Source organism: Bombina bombina, chromosome 4, assembly GCF_027579735.1.
Source record: "Bombina bombina isolate aBomBom1 chromosome 4, aBomBom1.pri, whole genome shotgun sequence".
Classification (NCBI taxonomy): domain Eukaryota; kingdom Metazoa; phylum Chordata; class Amphibia; order Anura; family Bombinatoridae; genus Bombina; species Bombina bombina.
The window spans coordinates 606,619,962-606,644,380 of record NC_069502.1 but is presented as its reverse complement, the minus strand read 5'-3'; the positions used below and the strand labels follow the sequence as shown (position 1 = coordinate 606,644,380).

At 37.8% G+C, this 24,419-nt stretch overlaps 1 protein-coding gene across 1 annotated transcript in view; it reads right to left on the bottom strand.

Moving 5' to 3' along the window:
• CRYBG1 (crystallin beta-gamma domain containing 1) overlaps positions 1 to 24,419 on the bottom strand; it is a 708,242-nt gene that overhangs the window by 73,847 nt on the left and 609,976 nt on the right. Inside the window, exons 9-12 of the mRNA XM_053710591.1 lie at positions 22,347 to 22,473; positions 22,169 to 22,204; positions 20,936 to 21,090; positions 2,042 to 2,168 (exon numbers count right to left, since the gene is read on the bottom strand). Coding sequence (XP_053566566.1) covers positions 2,042 to 2,168; positions 20,936 to 21,090; positions 22,169 to 22,204; positions 22,347 to 22,473 — 445 coding nt within the window. The remainder of the gene's footprint in view (positions 1 to 2,041; positions 2,169 to 20,935; positions 21,091 to 22,168; positions 22,205 to 22,346; positions 22,474 to 24,419) is intronic.

The window sequence follows — 24,419 nt, the reverse complement described above, 5'->3', positions numbered from 1 at the left end:
TTCCAGGTATTCCACTTCCGGGAATTACAGAGAAGAACATGCCCAAAATACCTGAGAATTTTTAGCATTTTTGCTATCACCCAATTTAAACAGAAATAGAACCTTGTTTTTTACTGTACAAAACTATATATTTTTTTTTAAGCAGACAACCCAAGGTATTAATTTAGGCCCATTTTGGTATCTTTCATGCCACCATTTCACCGTCAAATGCGATCATATAAAAAATAAACTTTTTCACAAACTTTGGGTTTCTCACTAAAATTATTTACCTACCGTTTTGCAATCATGACATAAATGGTTGTAAAAACTTCTCTGGGAATCCCCTTTGTTCAGAAATAACAGACATGTATGTCTTTGCCATTGGTTTTGGGTAATTAGAATACTGCTAATTGCAGCTGTGCAAAACACTTCTATTATTCCTGACAGTGAAGGGGTTAATCAGGTAGATTCAAAGGTTAATTTAAGGTTTAGTGTAGAGATTACCCTCCCACCCCCTGATCCCTACCTGATCCCTCCCAAACAGCTCTAGTAAGCAATTGTAATAATATACACGCTGCTCTGTATAATGTTTTTGAGGATAGATAAATAAATGGCCCTACAACCTGCACTAATGCAAGGCTCCCCTGCATTATGATTGTACACATTCTGCACACACCTCACAAAAAATGCTGTCTAAGAGCACAAGGTGTTGCTATGAGAGAGTCACAGAAAATAAAAAATAAATAAAAATAATATTAGTAAAATATCAATGTAAGTATAAATAAATCACAGTAAATCCACATAACATTTCACTAGATAGAACAACAAGTCATTTCTCTTAGTACTGCATTTTCATTTCACTATCTAAACCTATTGCATGTGCGTGTTAAGAGCGGGTCGTCATGCAAGCTGCTGCTTGTGAGTACATGATGAAGGGGAATCTCTGATCACAGCACTGGACCACCAATTCCCCTGCACTGTAGACCCGATCGTTGGTGGCATAATGGGCGGCACCCACAGAGCTATATGTGAGTGGTGACATCACAGAGGGGGCTGCAGTGTGACAAGCAGGTAAGGGAGCTGGATGGGGGGGTTGCTGTTAAAACCCCGCAATCTCAGCTCCCTTATTAGCCACAGACATTCAAATCCACTCATTTGAAACAGAAACGACTGCTATTTCACATGGTTGTGGTCTTGTAAAGACAATACAAAGCAGATGAATAAAAAAAATCTGTTATGTCTAGAAACCCCTAATAAAGTTTTATCTTAAAAAAAAATATATGTATTTTGTCTGTACAGCCTGGTGATCCTGTATTTCTGTACTGCACAAAGAGGCCTCTTTAATCTTTATTATAACCCCCAAAAGTCCATATGGGTCCCTATTTCACATGAGGCTACCGTTGATAACAATTTAGTAAGGTGATTAAAGTAACAGCACTGGTCACTTGGCCATTGTCAATATTATTTACAAATATTTTAACAAAAATATACTTTTTGCTGCAGCTATCTCACATGCCATGAAATATAAATATAATAATGGTATATTCTGAATCTACTGGGCCTGTTGTAAAATGCAATGTATCATTTGTGTGGGTTCCTCACTGAAATTTGACTTACAATAGTGTTTAAATGCAAGTAGCAAAAAAAAGCTCAAAATTGTCTTAGCACTGGATTTTCTGCCATGATTTAGACAGAATATACTATTTAAATATCCTTTCTAATTTACTTCTTTTATCTAATTTGCTTCATTCTCTTGGTATCCTTTGCTGAAAAGCTTACCTATGTAGGTTTAGGAGCTGTGAGCTAGTTGCCAATTGTCTGCTGCACCTCTTACCATTAGATTACTGATATGTTCAGCTAGCAATCAGCAAGCAATGCATTGCCGCTCCTTCAATAACAGATACCAAGAGAATTAAACAAAATTGATATTAGAAAAAATTGCAACGTTGTTTAAAATTCTTTGCTCTCTCTCGACATGAAAGGAAAAATTTTGATTTCATGTTCCTTTAAGTAAAAGAATGACTTTTTATCCAAAATATCTTAGTACATGCATCATACTTACGGCTAAAACAGGGCGTAATGACTGTAGCAAGTCATTGCAGCCACCCCAGTGAGGCCACTCTGCGTAATCACCTTCTTCCAGCAGGTACTGATGACCGTCAAAGCCCGGCTTTTCATAGCCAACCCATCTGCAAATATAATATACAACCCATTAAGTCACAATACGTGACTAACAATATGCATTGTCCGTTACACTTTAGCTTCCTGTATCACAAAAAATAAAAACATACGGCTAGATTTAGAGTTCGGCGGTAAAAGGGCTGTTAACGCTCCGCGGGTTTTTTTCTGGCCGCACCATAAATTTAACTCTGGTATCGAGAGTTCAAACAAATGCTGCGTTAGGCTCCAAAAAAGGAGCGTAGAGCATTTTCACCGCAAATGCAACTCTCGATACCAGAGTTGCTTACGGACGCGGCCGGCATCAAAAACGTGCTCGTGCACGATTCTCCCATAGGAAACAATGGGGCTGTTTGAGCTGAAAAAAAACCTAACACCTGCAAAAAAGCAGCGTTCAGCTCCTAACGCAGCCCCATTGTTTCCTATGGGGAAACACCTCCTAAGTCTGCACCTAACACCCTAACATGTACCCCGAGTCTAAACACCCCTAACCTTACACTTATTAACCCCTAATCTGCCGCCCCCGCTATCGCTGACCCCTGCATTACACTTTTAACCCCTAATCTGCCGCTCCGTAAACCGCCGCCACCTACGTTATCCCTATGTACCCCTAATCTGCTGCCCTAACATCGCCGACCCCTATGTTATATTTATTAACCCCTAATCTGCCCCCCACAACGTCGCCGACACCTACCTACACTTATTAACCCCTAATCTGCCGAGCGGACCTGAGCGCTACTATAATAAAGTTATTAACCCCTAATCCGCCTCACTAACCCTATCATAAATAGTATTAACCCCTAATCTGCCCTCCCTAACATCGCCGACACCTACCTTCAATTATTAACCCCTAATCTTCCGACCGGAGCTCACCGCTATTCTAATAAATGTATTAACCCCTAAAGCTAAGTCTAACCCTAACACTAACACCCCCCTAAGTTAAATATAATTTTTATCTAACGAAATAAATTAACTCTTATTAAATAAATAATTCCTATTTAAAGCTAAATACTTACCTGTAAAATAAATCCTAATATAGCTACAATATAAATTATAATTATATTATAGCTATTTTAGGATTAATATTTATTTTACAGGCAACTTTGTAATTATTTTAACCAGGTACAATAGCTATTAAATAGTTAAGAACTATTTAATAGTTACCTAGTTAAAATAATTACAAATTTACCTGTAAAATAAATCCTAACCTAAGATATAATTAAACCTAACACTACCCTATCAATAAAATAATTAAATAAACTACCTACAATTACCTACAATTAACCTAACAATACACTATCAATAAATTAATTAAACACAATTGCTACAAATAAATAAAATTAAATAAACTATCTAAAGTACAAAAAATAAAAAAGAACTAAGTTACAGAAAATAATAAAATATTTACAAACATAAGAAAAATATTACAACAATTTTAAACTAATTACACCTACTCTAAGCCCCCTAATAAAATAACAAAGCCCCCCAAAATAAAAAATTCCCTACCCTATTCTAAAATACAAATATTACAAGCTCTTTTACCTTACCAGCCCTGAACAGGGCCCTTTGCGGGACATGCCCCAAGAATTTCAGCTCTTTTGCCTGTAAAAAAAAACATACTATACCCCCCCCCCAACATTACAACCCACCACCCACATACCCCTAATCTAACCCAAACCCCCCTTAAATAAACCTAACACTACCCCCCTGATGATCTTCCTACCTTGTCTTCACCATGCCAGGTTCACCGATCCGTCCTGGCTCCAAGATCTTCATCCAACCCAAGCGGGGGCTAGACATCCACTGAAGAAGTCCAGAAGAGGGTCCAAAGTCTTCCTCCTATCCGGCAAGAAGAGGACATCCGGACCGGCAAACATCTTCTCCAAGCGGCATCTTCTATCTTCTTCCATCCGATGACGACCGGCTCCATCTTGAAGACCTCCAGCGCGGATCCATCCTCTTCTTCCGACGACTAGACGACGAATGACGGTTCCTTTAAGGGACGTCATCCAAGATGGCGTCCCTCTAATTCCGATTGGCTGATAGGATTCTATCAGCCAATCGGAATTAAGGTAGGAATTTTCTGATTGGCTGATGGAATCAGCCAATCAGAATCAAGTTCAATCCGATTGGCTGATCCAATCAGCCAATCAGATTGAGCTCGCATTCTATTGGCTGTTCCGATCAGCCAATAGAATGCGAGCTCAATCTGATTGGCTGATTGGATCAGCCAATCGGATTGAACTTGATTCTGATTGGCTGATTCCATCAGCCAATCAGAAAATTCCTACCTTAATTCCGATTGGCTGATAGAATCCTATCAGCCAATCGGAATTCGAGGGACGCCATCTTGGATGACGTCCCTTAAAGGAACCGTCATTCGTCGTCTAGTCGTCGGAAGAAGAGGATGGATCCGCGCTGGAGGTCTTCAAGATGGAGCCGGTCGTCATCGGATGGAAGAAGATAGAAGATGCCGCTTGGAGAAGATGTTTGCCGGTCCGGATGTCCTCTTCTTGCCGGATAGGAGGAAGACTTTGGACCCTCTTCTGGACTTCTTCAGTGGATGTCTAGCCCCCGCTTGGCTTGGATGAAGATCTTGGAGCCAGGACGGATCGGTGAACCTGGCATGGTGAAGACAAGGTAGGAAGATCATCAGGGGGGTAGTGTTAGGTTTATTTAAGGGGGGTTTGGGTTAGATTAGGGGTATGTGGGTGGTGGGTTGTAATGTTGGGGGGGGGGTATAGTATGTTTTTTTTTACAGGCAAAAGAGCTGAAATTCTTGGGGCATGCCCCGCAAAGGGCCCTGTTCAGGGCTGGTAAGGTAAAAGAGCTTGTAATATTTGTATTTTAGAATAGGGTAGGGAATTTTTTATTTTGGGGGGCTTTGTTATTTTATTAGGGGGCTTAGAGTAGGTGTAATTAGTTTAAAATTGTTGTAATATTTTTCTTATGTTTGTAAATATTTTATTATTTTCTGTAACTTAGTTCTTTTTTATTTTTTGTACTTTAGATAGTTTATTTAATTTTATTTATTTGTAGCAATTGTGTTTAATTAATTTATTGATAGTGTATTGTTAGGTTAATTGTAGGTAATTGTAGGTAGTTTATTTAATTATTTTATTGATAGGGTAGTGTTAGGTTTAATTATATCTTAGGTTAGGATTTATTTTACAGGTAAATTTGTAATTATTTTAACTAGGTAACTATTAAATAGTTCTTAACTATTTAATAGCTATTGTACCTGGTTAAAATAATTACAAAGTTGCCTGTAAAATAAATATTAATCCTAAAATAGCTATAATATAATTATAATTTATATTGTAGCTATATTAGGATGTATTTTACAGGTAAGTATTTAGCTTTAAATAGGAATTATTTATTTAATAAGAGTTAATTTATTTCGTTAGATAAAAATTATATTTAACTTAGGGGGGTGTTAGTGTTAGGGTTAGACTTAGCTTTAGGGGTTAATACATTTATTAGAATAGCGGTGAGCTCCGGTCGGCAGATTAGGGGTTAATAATTGAAGGTAGGTGTCGGCGATGTTAGGGAGGGCAGATTAGGGGTTAATACTATTTATGATAGGGTTAGTGAGGCGGATTAGGGGTTAATAACTTTATTATAGTAGCGCTCAGGTCCGCTCGGCAGATTAGGGGTTAATAAGTGTAGGTAGGTGTCGGCGACGTTGTGGGGGGCAGATTAGGGGTTAATAAATATAACATAGGGGTCGGCGATGTTAGGGGTAGCAGATTAGGGGTACATAGGGATAACGTAGGTGGCGGCGATTTGCGGTCGGAAGATTAGGGGTTAATTATTTTAAGTAGCTTGCGGCGACGTTGTGGGGGGCAAGTTAGGGGTTAATAGATATAATACAGGGGTCGGCGGTGTTAGGGGCAGCAGATTAGGGGTACATAAGTATAACGTAGGTGGCGGTCGGCAGATTAGGGGTTAAAAATTTTAATCGAGTGGCGGCGATGTGGGGGGACCTCGGTTTAGGGGTACATAGGTAGTTTATGGGTGTTAGTGTACTTTAGGGTACAGTAGTTAAGAGCTTTATAAACCGGCGTTAGCCAGAAAGCTCTTAACTCCTGCTATTTTCAGGCGGCTGGAATCTTGTCGTTAGAGCTCTAACGCTCACTGCAGAAACGACTCTAAATACCAGCGTTAGAAAGATCCCATTGAAAAGATAGGCTACGCAAATGGCGTAGGGGGATCTGCGGTATGGAAAAGTCGCGGCTGAAAAGTGAGCGTTAGACCCTTTAATCACTGACTCCAAATACCAGCGGGCGCCCAAAACCAGCGTTAGGAGCCTCTAACGCTGGTTTTGACGGCTACCGCCGAACTCTAAATCTAGGCCATAGTTTGTATAAGATCCTTCATTTTTTAATTTCTTTGCTAATTATAATGTTACATTTTGCTTACTCATGTACTATTTTCTAAATTTTCACAAAATAACAAGGATTTTGTAAAATAATATACCAGAAATATATTATTCATATAAAAGTAATCCAATGTCACTTAAAGAGACATTCAATTCATGTTTCGATTGTTGCATGTTAAAATGGGCATTGAAAAAAAATACAATTCTGTTGCTTTTTTAAAAACAGATGTTGCATGTGTGGGAAAAAACTTTTTGCTTTAATGCTTTTGTTCCTTGTCACTGCCATAAATTTTACTTATCAGCCAATCAGCTTATTTGCACAAACCAATTGTGAACTACCTGTAAAAAAAAAAAAAAAAAAAAAAATTATGGGGTCGATCCGATAAAAATCGTCGCCCGCAAAAGCCGGCGACGCCAATAATTACGCGGATTTGGTATCCTATATACGGCGTAAGCTAGAAGTTACGCGCGTATATTTCTGCCGTCACCCGCAGTTTTTTGGGCCATAGGCAGGTATACCAAACCCGCGCAGTTTGGTATCCAATATGCAGCGTAAGGACTTACGTGGCGAAAATGGAGAAAACTTACTCCATTTTCACCTCGCCACAAAAAGCAGCCGTAAGAAGCCTTACGCTGACTATTGGAGCCCCGTAACTTCCTAAACTGGCTGCTAAAATAAACCTAACACCTAACGCATGCGCAATGTCTATCTCCCTGTCAACCGCGATCTGCTAAAATAAACCTAACACCTAACGCATGCGCAATGTCTATCTCCCTGTCAACCGCGATCCCCCCCCCCGAAATCCCTAATAAAGTTATTACCCCCTAAAACGCCGCTCCCGGACCCCGCCGCCATCTACATAAACTAACCCCCTACTGTGAGCCCCTAAAACCGCCGCCATCTACCTTATCTATCCCGTAATCTGACCCCTTACACCGCCGCCACCTATATAAAAATGATTAACCCCTAATTTAATCTACCTACCCCGCCGCCAGCTATATAAAAATTATTAACCCCTAATCTAATCCCCCTATACCGCCGCCAGCTATATTAATATTATTAACCCCTAATGTAAGCCCCTTACACCGCCGCCATCTCTATTAAAATGATTAACCCCTAATTTAATCTACCTACCCCGCCGCCAGCTATATTATCTATATTAACCCTAAGTATATTATAGTTAATATAGTTATTACATTATATATATTAACTATATTAACCCTAATTATATTAGGGTTAATATAGTTACTATAGTATTTATATTAACTATATTAACTCTATCTAACCCTAACTACATTTATATTAAATTAATCTAATTAATTTATAAACTAAAATATACCTATTTAAATCTAAATACTTACCTATAAAATAAACCCTAAGATAGCTACAATATAATTAATAATTACATTGTAGCTATGTTAGGCTTAATATTTATTTTACAGGTAAATAAGTTAATTATTTTAACTAGGTATAATAGATATTAAATAGTTATTAACTATTTAATATCTACCTAGTTAAAATAATTACCCAATTACCTGTAAAATAAATCCTAACCTAAGTTACAAATACACCTACACTATCAATAAATTTAATAAACTACAAACATCTATCTAAAAATACAATTAAATTAACTAAACTAAATTACAAAAAAAAACAAACACTAAATTACAAAAAATAAAAAAAAGATTACAAGATTTTTAAGCTAATTACACCTATTCTAAGCCCCCTAATAAAATAATAAACCCCCAAAATAAAAAAAATTCCCTGCCCTATTCTAAATTAAACAAATTTCAAAGCTCTTTACCTTACCAGCCCTTAAAAGGGCCTTTTGTGGGGCATGCCCCAAAGAATTCAGCTCTTTTGCATTCAACAAATACAATCCCCCCCCCCCCATTACAACCCACCACCCACATACCCCTATTCTAAACCCACCCAAACCCCCCTTAAAAAAGCCTAACACTACCCCCCTGAAGATCTCCCTACCTTGTCTTCACCACACCGGGCCGAACTCCTGATCCGATCCGGGCGATGTCGTCCTCCAAGCGGCAAAGAAGAATTCTTCCTCCGGCGACGTCTTCCTCCAAGCGGCAGCAAAGTCTTCATTCTTCCGGCGGCATCTTCAATCTTCTTTCTTCGCTCCGCCGCCGCGGAGCATCCATCCCGGCCGACTGCTGAACTTGGAATGATGTACCTTTAAATGACGTCATCCAAGATGGCGTCCGCCGAATTCCGATTGGCTGATAGGATTCTATCAGCCAATCGGAATTAAGTTAAAAAAATCTGATTGGCTGATTGAATCAGCCAATCAGATTCAAGTTCAATCCGATTGGCTGATCCAATCAGCCAATCAGATTGAGCTCGCATTCTATTGGCTGATCGGAACAGCCAATAGAATGCGAGCTCAATCTGATTGGCTGATTGGATCAGCCAATCGGATTGAACTTGAATCTGATTGGCTGATTCAATCAGCCAATCAGATTTTTTTAACTTAATTCCGATTGGCTGATAGAATCCTATCAGCCAATCGGAATTCGGCGGACGCCATCTTGGATGACGTCATTTAAAGGTACATCATTCCAAGTTCAGCAGTCGGCCGGGATGGATGCTCCGCGGCGGCGGAGCGAAGAAAGAAGATTGAAGATGCCGCCGGAAGAATGAAGACTTTGCTGCCGCTTGGAGGAAGACGTCGCCAGAGGAAGAATTCTTCTTTGCCGCTTGGAGGACGACATCGCCCGGATCGGATCAGGAGTTCGGCCCGGTGTGGTGAAGAAAAGGTAGGGAGATCTTCAGGGGGGTAGTGTTAGGCTTTTTTAAGGGGGGTTTGGGTGGGTTTAGAATAGGGGTATGTGGGTGGTGGGTTGTAATGGGGGGGGGGATTGTATTTGTTGAATGCAAAAGAGCTGAATTCTTTGGGGCATGCCCCACAAAAGGCCCTTTTAAGGGCTGGTAAGGTAAAGAGCTTTGAAATTTGTTTAATTTAGAATAGGGCAGGGAATTTTTTTTATTTTGGGGGTTTATTATTTTATTAGGGGGCTTAGAATAGGTGTAATTAGCTTAAATATCTTGTAATCTTTTTTTTATTTTTTGTAATTTAGTGTTTGTTTTTTTTTGTAATTTAGTTTAGTTAATTTAATTGTATTTTTAGATAGATGTTAGTAGTTTATTAAATTTATTGCTAGTGTAGGTGTATTTGTAACTTAGGTTAGGATTTATTTTACAGGTAATTGGGTAATTATTTTAACTAGGTAGATATTAAATAGTTAATAACTATTTAATATCTATTATACCTAGTTAAAATAATTAACAATTTACCTGTAAAATAAATATTAACCCTAACATAGCTACAATGTAATTATTAATTATATTGTAGCTATCTTAGGGTTTATTTTATAGGTAAGTATTTAGATTTAAATAGGAATATTTTAGTTTATAAATGAATTAGATTAATTTAATATAAATTTAGTTAGGGTTAGATAGAGTTAATATAGTTAATATAAATACTATAGTAACTATATTAACTATATTAACCCTAATATAATTAGGGTTAATATAGTTAATATATATAATGTAATACCTATATTAACTATAATATACTTAGGGTTAATATAGATAATATAGCTGGCGGCGGGGTAGGTAGATTAAATTAGGGGTTAATCATTTTAATAGAGATGGCGGCGGTGTAAGGGGCTTACATTAGGGGTTAATAATTTTAATATAGATGGCGGCGGTGTTAGGGGCTCACTTTAGGGGGTTATAGATATAAAATAGCTGGCGGCGGGGTAAAGGAGCGGCGGTTTAGGGGTTAATAGCATTTTTATTGTTAGGCTAGTGAGGGGGGATAGCGGATAGAGGGTTAGACAGTGCGGGCTATGTTAGGGAGGCGTGTTAGACAGTGCGGGCTATGTTAGGGAGGCGTGTTAGACAGTGCGGGCTATGTTAGGGAGGCGTGTTAGACAGTGCGGGCTATGTTAGGGAGGCGTGTTAGACAGTGCGGGCTATGTTAGGGAGGCGTGTTAGACAGTGCGGGTGTTTTAAACTTTAGTCAGGTTTTATAGGCGCCGGCAGTTTCTAACGTGGCGCAAGTCACTGGCGACGCCAGAAATTTGTACTTACGCAGATTTCTGGACATCGCTGGTTTGTGAGACTTACGGCACGTTAGCATCTGACGGCGACCTATATGGGATGGCTCGAGTTGCGAGCTGAAACTGCGGGCGACGCCGGTCTCCTCGCTTGCGCCGCAAACTGCGATCGATATCGGATCGCGCCCCATATATATAAATTAAAGAAGTGTATTTTAATTTGAAATTTACTTCATATCCTTTGTTGTAAAACATGCCAAGGTAGGCTCAGGAGCAGCAATGCCCTCTGGGAGCCATCTGGTGATTTTTGGCTACACATATACCTCTTGTCATTAGCTCACCTGATGGTATTCAGCTAGCTCTCAGTAGTGCATTGCTGCGCTGGAGATTACTTTTAATATTACCACATTAGAGCATTTACTTTCTGCTCTTTTATATCCCTTTAAATAAAGTCTTAGGGGCATATTTATCAATGTGTGAGCTGACATGATACGAGGTAGCGGATCATGTCTGCCGCACATCGATAAATGCCGACAGCATATGCTGTCAGCATTTATCATTGCACCAGCAGTTCTTGTGAACTGCTGGTGCAATGCCGCATATTCGATCGGGTTGATTTCTGTCCGAGGCCTCTAAAGACCGCTGCTCCATAACTGGTCCGCTGCCTCTGAGGCTGCGATCTGCAATCCGCCTGACCCTATACAATTGGGCTGATCGACACCCCCTGCTAGCAGTCAATTGGCTGCGAATCTGCAGGGGACGGCATTGCTCAAGCAGTTCACCAGAACTGCTTGTACAATGTTAAATGCCAACAGCGTATCATGTCGGACAGACAAGGATAAATCAGCCCCCATGCCTGCTCAGAGAGCTGGTGGTGGTGTGTATTGCTTCTGAATATATCATTTGTTTCATACAATCATTTGTTGACTTTCTGAGCAGGCATGGTGTCTGAATACTGGTGCACGGTCTTTAGAGGATACGCACGTATACCGCCGAAAAACAGTAATAACTTTTACTAGAAGTATTTTTTGAAAGTATATTGCAAAAATTCTTCTCTTTCACGCTGAAATGTATATCCCTTTAAAACTGTATATAACGCATTCAATTCTTTGCACGGTCACTAATAAGGATACTAAGGGGTCGATTTATGAAAGCCTTTGGCAGACTTCACACCCGTTACGACAGCAGGTTCTCACAGGTTCTCTCGGTATTTAACAAGCAGTGGTTATCAGATCGCTGCTTTTCTAACCTTTTGCCACCTCTTAGTTGGTGAATTTCAATCTCCACGGTCTCGTCCGACCGGGGAGATTGACAGCTCCTGCCCAGGCGGGCAGAATTGCACACAAGCGCAAAATAGCGCTCATGTGCAATGCTGAATTACGGCAGCAGAATTCAGCCCGCTAGAGGTGAGATGCGGCGGACAGGGGCACGTATGTGCGCCTCTGGTAACCGCAGCTTGATAAAGCGACCCCTAATTATATCCAAAAATATGTTAAAGTCCTTCAATTTATCCACTAAATCAGCAGTCATAGCCAGCCAGGACAGCAAGTTCTACAGGTTGACAGTGAAAACATTTCTTGAGGATAAAATCTCTTTTCCTCTGGCCTTAAGGGATGACCTTGTCACATAAAAGTTCATTGGTATAAACAATGATCCTGACAACTCCTTTTATTCATATAAGGTAACTATATAACCTCTCAAGCACTTATTTTGTAAGAAAAACTAATTATTTGTCTAACCACTCCTAGTTTAAAGGGATGTTAATCTAGAAATATCTATCATAAATATGTACAAGCATTATTCATGTTATGTTAAAATATTTCTGGATTGAAGAAAATGTTAAAGCTGTTTAAATATATTTTGAAACTTACATCTGCAATTGATTCCTAGGGACAGATTTCTCATTAGATGACAATGATGACATTGCTCTGTTGTTGGGCAATGGCAGGCCACAACATGTATAAAAACAAAACACAGCATTTTGATCCTCCATATAGGAAGATATAAATCCATTTAAAATGCCATATTTTTTATGCAACACAGAAAGAAAAAGGACATCTTTTTAAAGTCCCTTCTATCTTTCTTAAACTAATTGCCACTCTACAAACCTTTTTTCATAGTTTGAGATTACACTTAGCGCCTACTGCTAATAAACCCTTAGCTCTGATGGATGAGTAACATTTTAATCTTCAAATTTGTGTAAAAGCAATCTGCACTATTATACATTTTTTTCGGCAGAAGGAATTATACCCGCGTTACGCTGGATCGGTTCCCTGCCTATTAACGCTGAAGCCCAATCCCTGTTAAAGAAAATACTACACATACGGCTAGATTTGGAGTTTTGTCGGTAACGACCCGAAAAACTAACGCCGGCTTTTTTCTGGCCGCACCATAAAAATAACTCTGGTATTGAGAGTCCAAATAAAGGCTGCGTTAGGCTCCAAAAAAGGAGCGTAGAGCATTTTTAACGCAGCTTCAACTCTCGATACCAGAGTTGCTTACGCAAGCGGCCAGCCTCAAAAACGTGCTCGTGCACGATTCTCCCATAGGAAACAATGGGGCTGTTTGAGCTGAAAAAAAACCTAACACCTGCAAAAAAGCCGCGTTCAGCTCTTAACGCAGCCCCATTGTTTGCTATGGGGAAACACTTCCTACGTCTGCACCTAACACCCTAACATGTACCCCGAGTCTAAACACCCCTAACCTTACACTTATTAACCCCTAATCTGCCGCCCCCGCTATCGCTGACCCCTGCATATTATTATTAACCCCTAATCTGCCGCTCCGTAAACCGCCGCTACTTACATTATCCCTATGTACCCCTAATCTGCTGCCCTAACATCGCCGACCCCTATATTATATTTATTAACCCCTAATCTGCCGCCCACAACGTCGCCTCCACCTAACTACACTTATTAACCCCTAATCTACCGAGCGGACCTGAGTGCTACTATAATAAAGTTATTAACCCCTAATCAGCCTCACTAACCCTATAACAAATAGTATTAACCTCTAATCTGCCCTCCCTAACATCGCCGACACCTAACTTCAATTATTAACCCCTAATCTGCCGACCGGAGCTCACCGCTATTCTAATAAATGTATTAACCCCTAAAGCTAAGTCTAACCCTAACACTAACACCCCCCTAAGTTAAATATAATTTACATCTAACGAAATTAATTAACTCTTATTATATAAATTATTCCTATTTAAAGATAAATACTTACCTGTAAAATAAATCCTAATATAGCTACAATATAAATTATATTTATATTATAGCTATTTTAGGATTCATATTTATTTTACAGGTAACTTTGTATTTATTTTAACCAGGTACAATAGCTATTAAATAGTTAAGAACTATTTAATAGCTAAAATAGTTAAAATAATGACAAATTTACCTGTAAAATAAATCCTAACCTAAGTTACAATTAAACCTAACACTACACTATCAATAAATTAATTAAATAAACTACCTACAATTACCTACAATTAACCTAACACTACACTATCAATAAATTAATTAAATACAATTCCTACAAATAAATACAATTAAATAAACTAGCTAAAGTACAAAAAATAAAAAAGAACTAAGTTACAAAAAATAAAAAAATATTTACAAACATAAGAAAAATATTACAACAATTTTAAACTAATTACACCTACTCTAAGCCCCCTAATAAAATAACAAAGACCCCCAAAATAACAAAATGCCCTACCCTATTCTAAATTACTACATTTCAAAGCTCTTTTACCTTACCAGCCCTGAACAGGGCCCTTTGCGGGGCATGCCCCAAGAAATTCAGCTCTTTTGCCTGTAAAAAAAACCATACAATACCCCCCCCCCAACATTACAACCCACCACCCACATACCCCTAATCTAACCCAAACCCCCCTTAAATAAACCTAACACTAAGCCCCTGAAGATCTTCCTACCTTGTCTTCACCCTACCAGGTTCACCGATCCGTCCTGAAGAGCTCCTCCGATGTCCTAATCCAAGCCCAAGCGGGGGGCTGAAGAGGTCCATGATCCGGCTGAAGTCTTCATCCAAGCGGGAGCTGAAGAGGTCCATGATCCGGATGAAGTCTTCGAACAACGGCATCTTCAATCTTCTTTCTTCCGGATCCATCTTGCAGACCTCCGACGCGGAACATCCTCTTCTCCCGACGCCTACTAGCCGAATGACTGTTCCGATCAGCCAATAGAATGCGAGCTCAATCTGATTGGCTGATTGGATCAGCCAATCGGATTGATCTTGATTCTGATTGGCTGATTCTATCAGCCAATCAGAATATTCCTACCTTAATTCCGATTGGCTGATAGAATCCTATCAGCCAATCGGAATTCCCTTAAAGGAATATGCTGTCGGTAATATTAAAATTAAAGGAACCGTCATTCGGCTAGTAGGCGTCGGGAGAAGAGGATGTTCCGCGTCGGAGGTCTGCAAGATGGATCCGGAAGAAAGAAGATTGAAGATGCCGTTGATAGAAGACTTCATCCGGATCATGGACCTCTTCAGCTCCCGCTTGGATGAAGACTTCAGCCGGATCATGGACCTCTTCAGCTCCCGCTTGGATGAAGACTTCAGCCGGATCATGGACCTCTTCAGCCCCCCGCTTGGGCTTGGATTAGGACATCGGAGGAGCTCTTCAGGACGGATCGGTGAACCTGGTAGGGTGAAGACAAGGTAGGAAGATCTTCAGGGGCTTAGTTTTAGGTTTATTTAAGGGGGGTTTGGGTTAGATTAGGGGTATGTGGGTGGTGGGTTGTAATGTTGGGGGGGGGTATTGTATGTTTTTTTTTACAGGCAAAAGAGCTGAATTTCTTGGGGCATGCCCCGCAAAGGGCCCTGTTCAGGGCTGGTAAGGTAAAAGAGCTTTGAAATGTAGTAATTTAGAATAGGGTAGGGCATTTTGTTATTTTGGGGGTCTTTGTTATTTTATTAGGGGGCTTAGAGTAGGTGTAACTAGTTTAAAATTGTTGTAATATTTTTCTTATGTTTGTAAATATTTTTTTATTTTTTGTAACATAGTTCTTTTTTATTTTTTGTACTTTAGCTAGTTTATTTAATTGTATTTATTTGTAGGAATTGTATTTAATTAATTTATTGATAGTGTAGTGTTAGGTTAATTGTAGGTAATTGTAGGTATTTTATTTAATTAATTTAATGATAGTGTAGTGTTAGGTTTAATTGTAACTTAGGTTAGGATTTATTTTACAGGTAATTTTGTTATTATTTTAACTAGGTAACTATTAAATAGTTCTTAACTATTTAATAGCTATTGTACCTGGTTAAAATAATTACAAAGTTGCCTGTAAAATAAATATTAATCCTAAAATAGCTACAATATAATTATAATTTATATTGTAGCTATATTAGGGTTTATTTTACAGGTAAGTATTTAGCTTTAAATAGGAATAATTTATTTAATAAGAGTTAATTAATTTCGTTAGATTTAAATTATATTTAACTTAGGGGGGTGTTAGGGTTAGACTTAGCTTTAGGGGTTAATACATTTATTAGAATAGCGGTGAGCTCCGGTCGGCAGATTAGGGGTTAATAATTGAAGTTAGGTGTCGGCGATGTTAGGAAGGGCAGATTAGGGGTTAATACTATTTATTATAGGGTTAGTGAGGCGGATTAGGGGTTAATAACTTTATTATAGTAGCGGTGCGGTCCGCTCGGCAGATTAGGGGTTAATAAGTGTAGGCAGGTGGAGGTGACGTTGAGGGGGGCAGATTAGGGGTTAATAAATATAATATAGGGGTTGGCGGTGTTAGGGGCAGCAGATTAGGGGTACATAGCTATAATGTAGGTGGCGGCGCTTTGCGGTCGGCAGATTAGGGGTTAATTATTGTAGGTAGCTGGCGGTGACATTGTGGGGGCAATTAGGGGTTAATAAATATAATGCAGGGGTCGGCGGTGTTAGGGGCAGCAGATTAGGGGTACATAAGTATAACGTAGGTGGCGGTCGGCAGATTAGGGGTTAAAAAAAATTATTCGAGTGTCGGCGATGTGGGGGGACCTCGGTTTAGGGGTACATAGGTAGTTTATGGGTGTTAGTGTACTTTAGAGTACAGTAGTTAAGAGCTTTATAAACCGGCGTTAGCCCAGAAAGCTCTTAACTACTGACTTTTTTCCTGCGGCTGGAGTTTTGTCGTTAGATGTCTAACGCTCACTTCAGAAACGACTCTAAATACCGGAGTTAGAAAGATCCCATTGAAAAGATAGGATACGCAATTGACGTAAGGGGATCTGCGGTATGGAAAAGTCGTGGATGAAAAGTGAGCGTTAGACCCTATTTTGAGTGACTCCAAATACCGGCGGTAGCCTAAAACCAGCGTTAGGAGCCTCTAACGCTGGTTTTCACGGCTAACGCCAAACTCCAAATCTAGGTCATAGACTCTCTGAATCCCCATCTACAGAGGAACTATTCTAACAATTTGTCTGGAGTACGCAAACAGACTTTTTTTATTTTTTGCTGCTATTATGGACAACTAATCATGCTGGGTATTAGCGGATTATAATTACCGCCACTTATTCACTGTTTTTTATTCACTGTTGTTTACATACACTGTTTTGGAAGTATGTCACTGTGTTTCTTTCTGTAACCTATTTTTGTTTAGTAGCACCACACAGAATTGCTATTATTTGTTTTGGTTTGGATTATTGGATTGTTTATTAGCACTGCACACAATTGCTATCATTTTATTATTTTTTTAGCTTTTGATATTTTGATTATCGGATTGTTTATTTGAGCATTTGACACAATTTGATATCTCTCACGGAGCATATCAATATCTTTTTCTAGTGGTTTGTGCACGCTAACAGGCACGTCAACTGTTCACACCCAGCTCAATCATTTACCCAATCCCACAAACGGAACACTGTAACTGAACCTCTAACGAGGTGTAGCGAATCTGCATCCTTTTTTTTTTTTCCCCGTCTGTACTTGGTATCCAACGTTCTTAGTACATAGGGATCCATCACGAGTCAGAGTGGAGAGTGATCTCCTATTTAGAATTTATTCAATCCTCGCTCATTATATTATACACATATATATCAGGGATACTGATCAGGCTATATTTACACTAGAGTTTTCATCCAGCACAAACCGTATAAAGGTTGCTTTTGAAGTGTGATAATATCACCCTGGTTTTACATCGTTTAAGTATTTTTGATTTTACATTGTTAAATACATGGATCCATGTGAATTGACTTGATGTATGCTATTGTAAATCATTTTTATCATATCTGTATAAGATTTTTACTGTATCTGTATAAGATATTTCATCACCAGCTGTTTTTAGAAGATTTTTAAAGGGACAGTTTACTCAAAAATGTTCTCCCCTTTAATTTGTTCCCAATGATCCACTTTACCTGCTGCAGTGTATTAAATTGTTTACAAGTAGCTCCTTTACCCTTATATTGGCATTTGAAATTGTTAATTTAGCATGTGGTATCCCCACCTATTCTGAAAGTTTGTGGCCGCGCGTACCAGCTATAGATAAGCTTTGTAAACACAGCCAGCAGAAGAAATTACACTCCCAGTGTGATAAAGCAGAGATAATGTAATAAAATGTTGATTTTCCATTGTTCTCTCAAAGTATTGGTGATTGTTTTAAGGACAGATAGAAGATAAAGAAGCAGGTATATGTACACAATGTGATACAGTAATGAGATCTGATTATACCTACAAGCTCAACCTATTTTATTAGGCTGTGGCTTCAAAACACAAAATCAGAGCTTTAATATACAGAAATAAACCTTAAAAAGCTAATTTTCATACATTTTTTACTCTGCAGTTGGTAAAAAAAGCAATTGTAAACACATTAAGGGAAAAACTATTTTACAGTATACTGTCCCTTTAATAAAATTATCTACTAATAATAAGTTGTATATCGCTTATGGTTTTATTTTGAACCCTGCCTCATAAGTTGGCGCTTTGATATTTTTCAAACCTTTTTTCATAGCCAATGCTTTTATTGAGAAGTGGTGTTAAAAAAATGGACAAAATTCCATATTTGAGTTAGTGTAGCGTCTATGCATTTTTCTATGAAACTGGTACCTGACATATTGAGAATTACTTTAGTATATTGCTTACAATAATCCCTAAAACATTTTCCATTTATAGTTCCCACAAAATGTGCCCTATTTACGTAAAAGATAAACCACTTACTTTTGCTTCCCAAATGCAACATATTATATGTGTCTGTGTCAAAACATCACTTGCCATAGATCATATACTTCTAGTTTGTGCAAATCCCTTTGTAGGACAAGCACACGCTATTCTGATTTAAAAGGACAATAAAGTCATAATTAGCGTTTCATGATTTACACAGAGCATACAATTTTGAACAACTTTCCAATTTACTTCTATTTAAATTGCTTCCTTCTCTGGTTAACCTTTGCTGAAAGGTTTATCTAGGTAAGCTCAAGCGCAGTAAATAACCTAGGTTCTAGCTGCTGATTGGTGGCTGCTTATATATACTGATTATCATTGGCTCTCCCATGTGTTCAGTTAGAAACCAGTAGTGCATTACTGCTCCTTCAACAAATTATACCAAGAAAATTAAGCACATTTGATAATAGAAGTAAACTGGAAAGTTGTTTAAAATTGTGCGTTCTACCTAAACCATAAAAGAAAAAATGTGGGTTTCATGTCCCTTTAATTAGTGTACATAATTTAGTATAAAAAAAAAAAAGAAAACATGGTAGCAGTGCTCTATAATCCCCCCCCTGGGAAGAGCCACCCTCTTGGTTACTGTGAGAACTTCTGAGCTTGTTTAGTGGGGAACAGAACATAAATGCACAACATTACTACCATCCAAGCAAACACAGATTTGCATCATTTGCCAAGTACCACACTTATAAAACATAAAGTCAATTAGTACATTGTTTAGTAAATACATTAAGTTAATATGGTCTGTAGAGAGCGGCTAATGAGGTATGACAGAACAAAACCTGCTTTAAAGTGACACCGCTATAATAAAACTGAGAACGTTTAACTGAATAGGGACAAATATAAAACATAATTACATATAGAATATCATTATGATATGGACTCTGTGAGCTCTATGGTAGTTAAAAGTTTAATTGCTATTGACTATTGAAACAAATAAAGAGGATATTTCATGTAGAAAGCTCCTTTATTTGTTTCAATCGATCGCCGTTCTTAGCTCAGCCCATTGTTATTTTTTTTTTTTTTGCTAAGAGGTAACATTTTCACCTCTTAGCCAATAGCCGTGCGGTAAATCCGGCTTGGCGCCCATGGGAGCCGGATTTACCGCAAGGCTATTTAGCCGTGCTCTGCTGTAGCAGCTAAGAACGGCGATCGATTGAAACAAATAAAGGAGCTTTCTACATGAAATATCTTATACTTCATGAATGAAACTCCCCTTTATTTGTTTCAATAGTCATTCCTAACGTTTGCAAACCGCTAGGATTGACTTTCACTTTAAATCATATTTAAAGGGACATTCTAATCCCCATTACATTTACAAACATTACATTGAATAGGTACAATTGAATGGGGATTTGTTTATAATTATGATAATTTATACATTTTTTGGAACAGAATTATTGCATTTAAAGGGACAGTATACTGTAAAATAGTTTTTCCCTTAATGTGTTTGCAGTTGGTAAAAAAAAGCAATTGTAGAGTAAAAATGTATGAAAATTAGCTTTTTAAGGTTTATTTGTGAATATTAAAGCTCTGATTTTGTGTTTTGAAGCCACAACCTAATAAAATGGGTTGAGCTTGTAGGTATAATCAGATCTCATTACTGTATCACATTGTGCCCATATACCTGCTTCTTTATCTTATATCTGTCCTTAAAATAATCACCAGGACTTTGAGAGAACAATGGAAAATCAACATTGTATTACCTTATCTCTGCTATATCCGACTGGGAGTGTAATTTCTTCTGCTGGCTGTGTTTACAAAGCTTATCTATAGCTGGTACGCGCGGCCACAAACTTTCTGAATAGGTGGGGATACCACATGCTAAATCAACAATTTCAAATGCCAATATAAGGGTAAAGGAGTTACTTGTAAACAATTTAATACACTCCAGCAGGTAAAGTGGATCATTGGGAAAAAATTAAAGGGGAGAATTTTTTTGAGTAAACTGTCCCTTTAAGGTATTGCAGGCTCTTTGTTTTTTAATTAAGTATTCCTAAGATATTATTGCTCAGAGCAATACAACCTTTCTAAAGGACCTTTTTTTTATCAATATAGGAAATTGCATACGTGAAAGGCAGTCAAGTGTGTTCTGAGCAAAAACTATAAAAACACATAATTAGGACACTTACAAGCCACCAATAACTCTCACAGATCCAACTGTAGTAAAAGGCAGTGCTGTTTCTTCTCCGTCATCTTCTGCATACTCTAAATCTTCCAGTTTCAGCATTTCATTCTCAAACTCAATATGTCTTCCTTCAAAAAAAGGCTTCTCAAAAATAACAATCTGGAATAGCATAAAAGCAACAAAAAATACTCTTAAATGACTAAAAATCTAGAACTATCTAATTGTGGACAAAAACAAGAGCATAATATTGAGTAAAAACACATTGACAGCACAGTCACTCTAGATATGTCACACTGAGTGGCTCTTTAGTGTTCCAATGTTTTCTTCAAAACTGGCTGCAAATTGTCGATAACACCTCTTAGTATCACTTGAATATATTATATCTATGGATACCTTCCCACATGAAACAAGCAATAAGGAACTGCCCTTTAGCAGTAATACTGAAAGAGGGAAAGCTTGCGGAGAGAAGGGAGAAGTCTTGATCACGGCAAACCCCACAGCGGTGAGCAAAGTGACAGCATGTCTATAAATACACCTGTAAATCCCATCTCTTAGGGTCATGGACCTGTGCAAGGCCCAATTCTTTTGGGAACTAAGCGCCTCCCTTTAAACTTATAAATGAGTATTGATTCAGTAAGTTAGAATAGTAGTAAGAGGTCATATCCACAAACCTCTGTAAAAATTGTGTATTGCAAAGTAGATCAAGGGACCCAATACAAAAAGCAGAATGGAGGAAGGAGAACGTATGACAGTAAAGAGACAAATGGGAAGTTGCAATTTAGTAAAGGCGGAGCTGCATGTTTGACATGCGTGCAAGGATCTATTTTGTAAGCAGGTTCTTTCATTCAAATGTATATCAAGAATTACACTCTTCTCTCTCTCTCAGTGTTCTCCACAGAAAATTTTGCCAGCTGGTTGCCATTATAAAGTAGCCAGGTGGAAGCAGTGTAATACTTTTTAATATTATAACTTTTCCTGCTATCCAAAGCACAAATTAATTGCATAATTCAATATAACATTATGTAATGATAATTTAAGCAAACACTAATATTAGCTAATTTTAGCATAATTATTGGCTACATTTTTTAACCGGGTGGTCAATAAAATCAGTCGGAGGTGCACCCATTATATATATATATATACACACACACATACATATTTTTATATTTCAAACACTAGCTATATCACACACATCCCTAGTGCTTCTCAAGACCTGTGTAGAATTTAATAGCCTTACCTTTGGCTCATAGGGGACTTCAATCTTTCGGCATCCCTATAAGGAAGATAATATTTTTAGATATGTTTTCAAAAAGGCTTAGCATACTATTAAAAAATGTAACTAAAATAGATTATTAGGATAGAAATTACATTAGTTGATTATCACCGGATTCTTTGACAATATGTACAGTAATTACCATTTTTAATGGCCGCATTGATCCTATGTATGCCTCATGGGTATTCCAAAATGAAAGGTCCGGATACTCTCCAGGCTCTATGATATAAGGGATTCCCTGAAAATCAGCTTCTTCATATATCAACCAGCTTTAGAAGCAAACAAAAATAATATGTGAACAATGGTCTGGCACAACAATAAGGTGAATTTCTTTGGAAATAAGCAAAACGTTATTAATCAAAAAATGTTTGTTAAAACACAATAAAGCCAAAACAAAATCTCAACTTCATTAGGAGAATGCAAGTGTCATTAAAGGGACATGAACCACAACATTTTAATTTTATGGTTCAGATAGGGCATACAATTTACTTCTATTATCAAATTTGCTTTGCTCTCTTAGTATCCTTTATTGAAGAAACAGCAGTGCACTACTGAGAGCTAGCTCAACATATCAGGTAAGCCAATGACAAGAGGCATATACTGTATCTGCAGCCACCAATCAGCAGCTAGCTCCCAGTAGTGCTCTGCTGCGCCTAAGCCCACCTAGGCATTCTTTTCAAAAAAGGATACAAAGAGAATGAAGCATATTAGATAATACAAATAAATTGAAAAGATGTTTAAAATTACATGTTCTATCTTTACGTATAACAATAACAAATATAAAAACATGGCTGCCATGCAGTGCTCTAAATAAAAGCACACTTCTGAACATACCTCAGTATTCTCTCATGGAAAGGAGTTACTTTTCATGGTTTCGATGGAACAAGCAATAGTAAACAACTTTTCAATTTACTTATATTATCAAATTTGCTTTGTACTCTTGGTATCCTTTGTTGGAGAATAAATCTATAGTTTCATGCTAGCTCAGTAGCCTGCACGTCTTAAGTATTCTATGGCAATAGTGTGTGCACCATTGTATAATATTGCTGCTACAAATAATGATGCAAACACTGCTGCCATAAAGTAGAAAAGACATTTGTATGCTACTCAGCCCCTATTAGACTTGTAGATAATACTCTTCAACAAAGGATACCAAAAGAAAACAACTTAAAATTGCATGCTCTATCTAAATTATAAAAGCTTAATTTTAAAAGTTTACTTAAGTTTCAGTAAAGAATATCAAAAAAAGTACGCAACTTGGATAATGTAATTATGCTCTGTCTGAATCATGAAAGATTCATTTTGATTTTGCCGTCCCTTTAACTGCTCTATTCCATGTAGTAATGTCTAAATAAGCACAGATTGCACCATAAACACATTTACAGAGAAGCACATATCTATCTTATAAAAAATATTTGTATACGTTTTCTACAGACTCGCTTGTTTTTACAAATTCCTTTCTATTGTATGATTTAATTCAAAGTGCCATACATCAAAAAGCAAACAAGACAGAAATCAGTAAAACATCAAAAGGTATTAAAAAGTATTAAAATGTAAAGAAAACAAAACGTTGGTGTTTTGAGGATAAAGGACAAAAACCAGAAATACAAAACAAACCTGTTCCACTGTGTAACACCTTAAAGTCACAAGGCAAAATATAAGTAGAAAGTGAAGGTGACATAATGCACGAACACTTCTTAAAAAAAACACAAAACATTAAACGCCTTTTGCTAATGTGTAAAAAATATGCTTGTCCCACGCTCCCTAGAGAGATCAAAAAAGCGAATCCTGTAACCTGCAAAATTAGCATATTGGCTTCCCTAGGGAGCGTTGGACAAAGCACAATTTTTAAAGTCCTTTAAATTGTCATTTTCCCTCTAGGGGCTAACAACAATTTCAAATCATATTGTAAATAAATCCTCATAATATGTCCTAGTGCCACATTTTTATAGATACAAGCAGTTTAACCGAATACACAAACACATACCCCTGATGAGAGGACCTACACCTAGAATAAGGACAATGCTTAGGTGCAAAGCAACCAAGGCAAGAAAAAGCCAATTTAAAGGGCAATAACACATTGTAATTATAAGACATTTCTGTTGTGTTGCTATAGAATAACTTATCAGCCAAGTCTCAGTGTTTTTAAAACAACTTATCCTTTTTACGGCATTTATTTTTCAAAAGCCAATCTCACCCACCATTTGCCTTATTT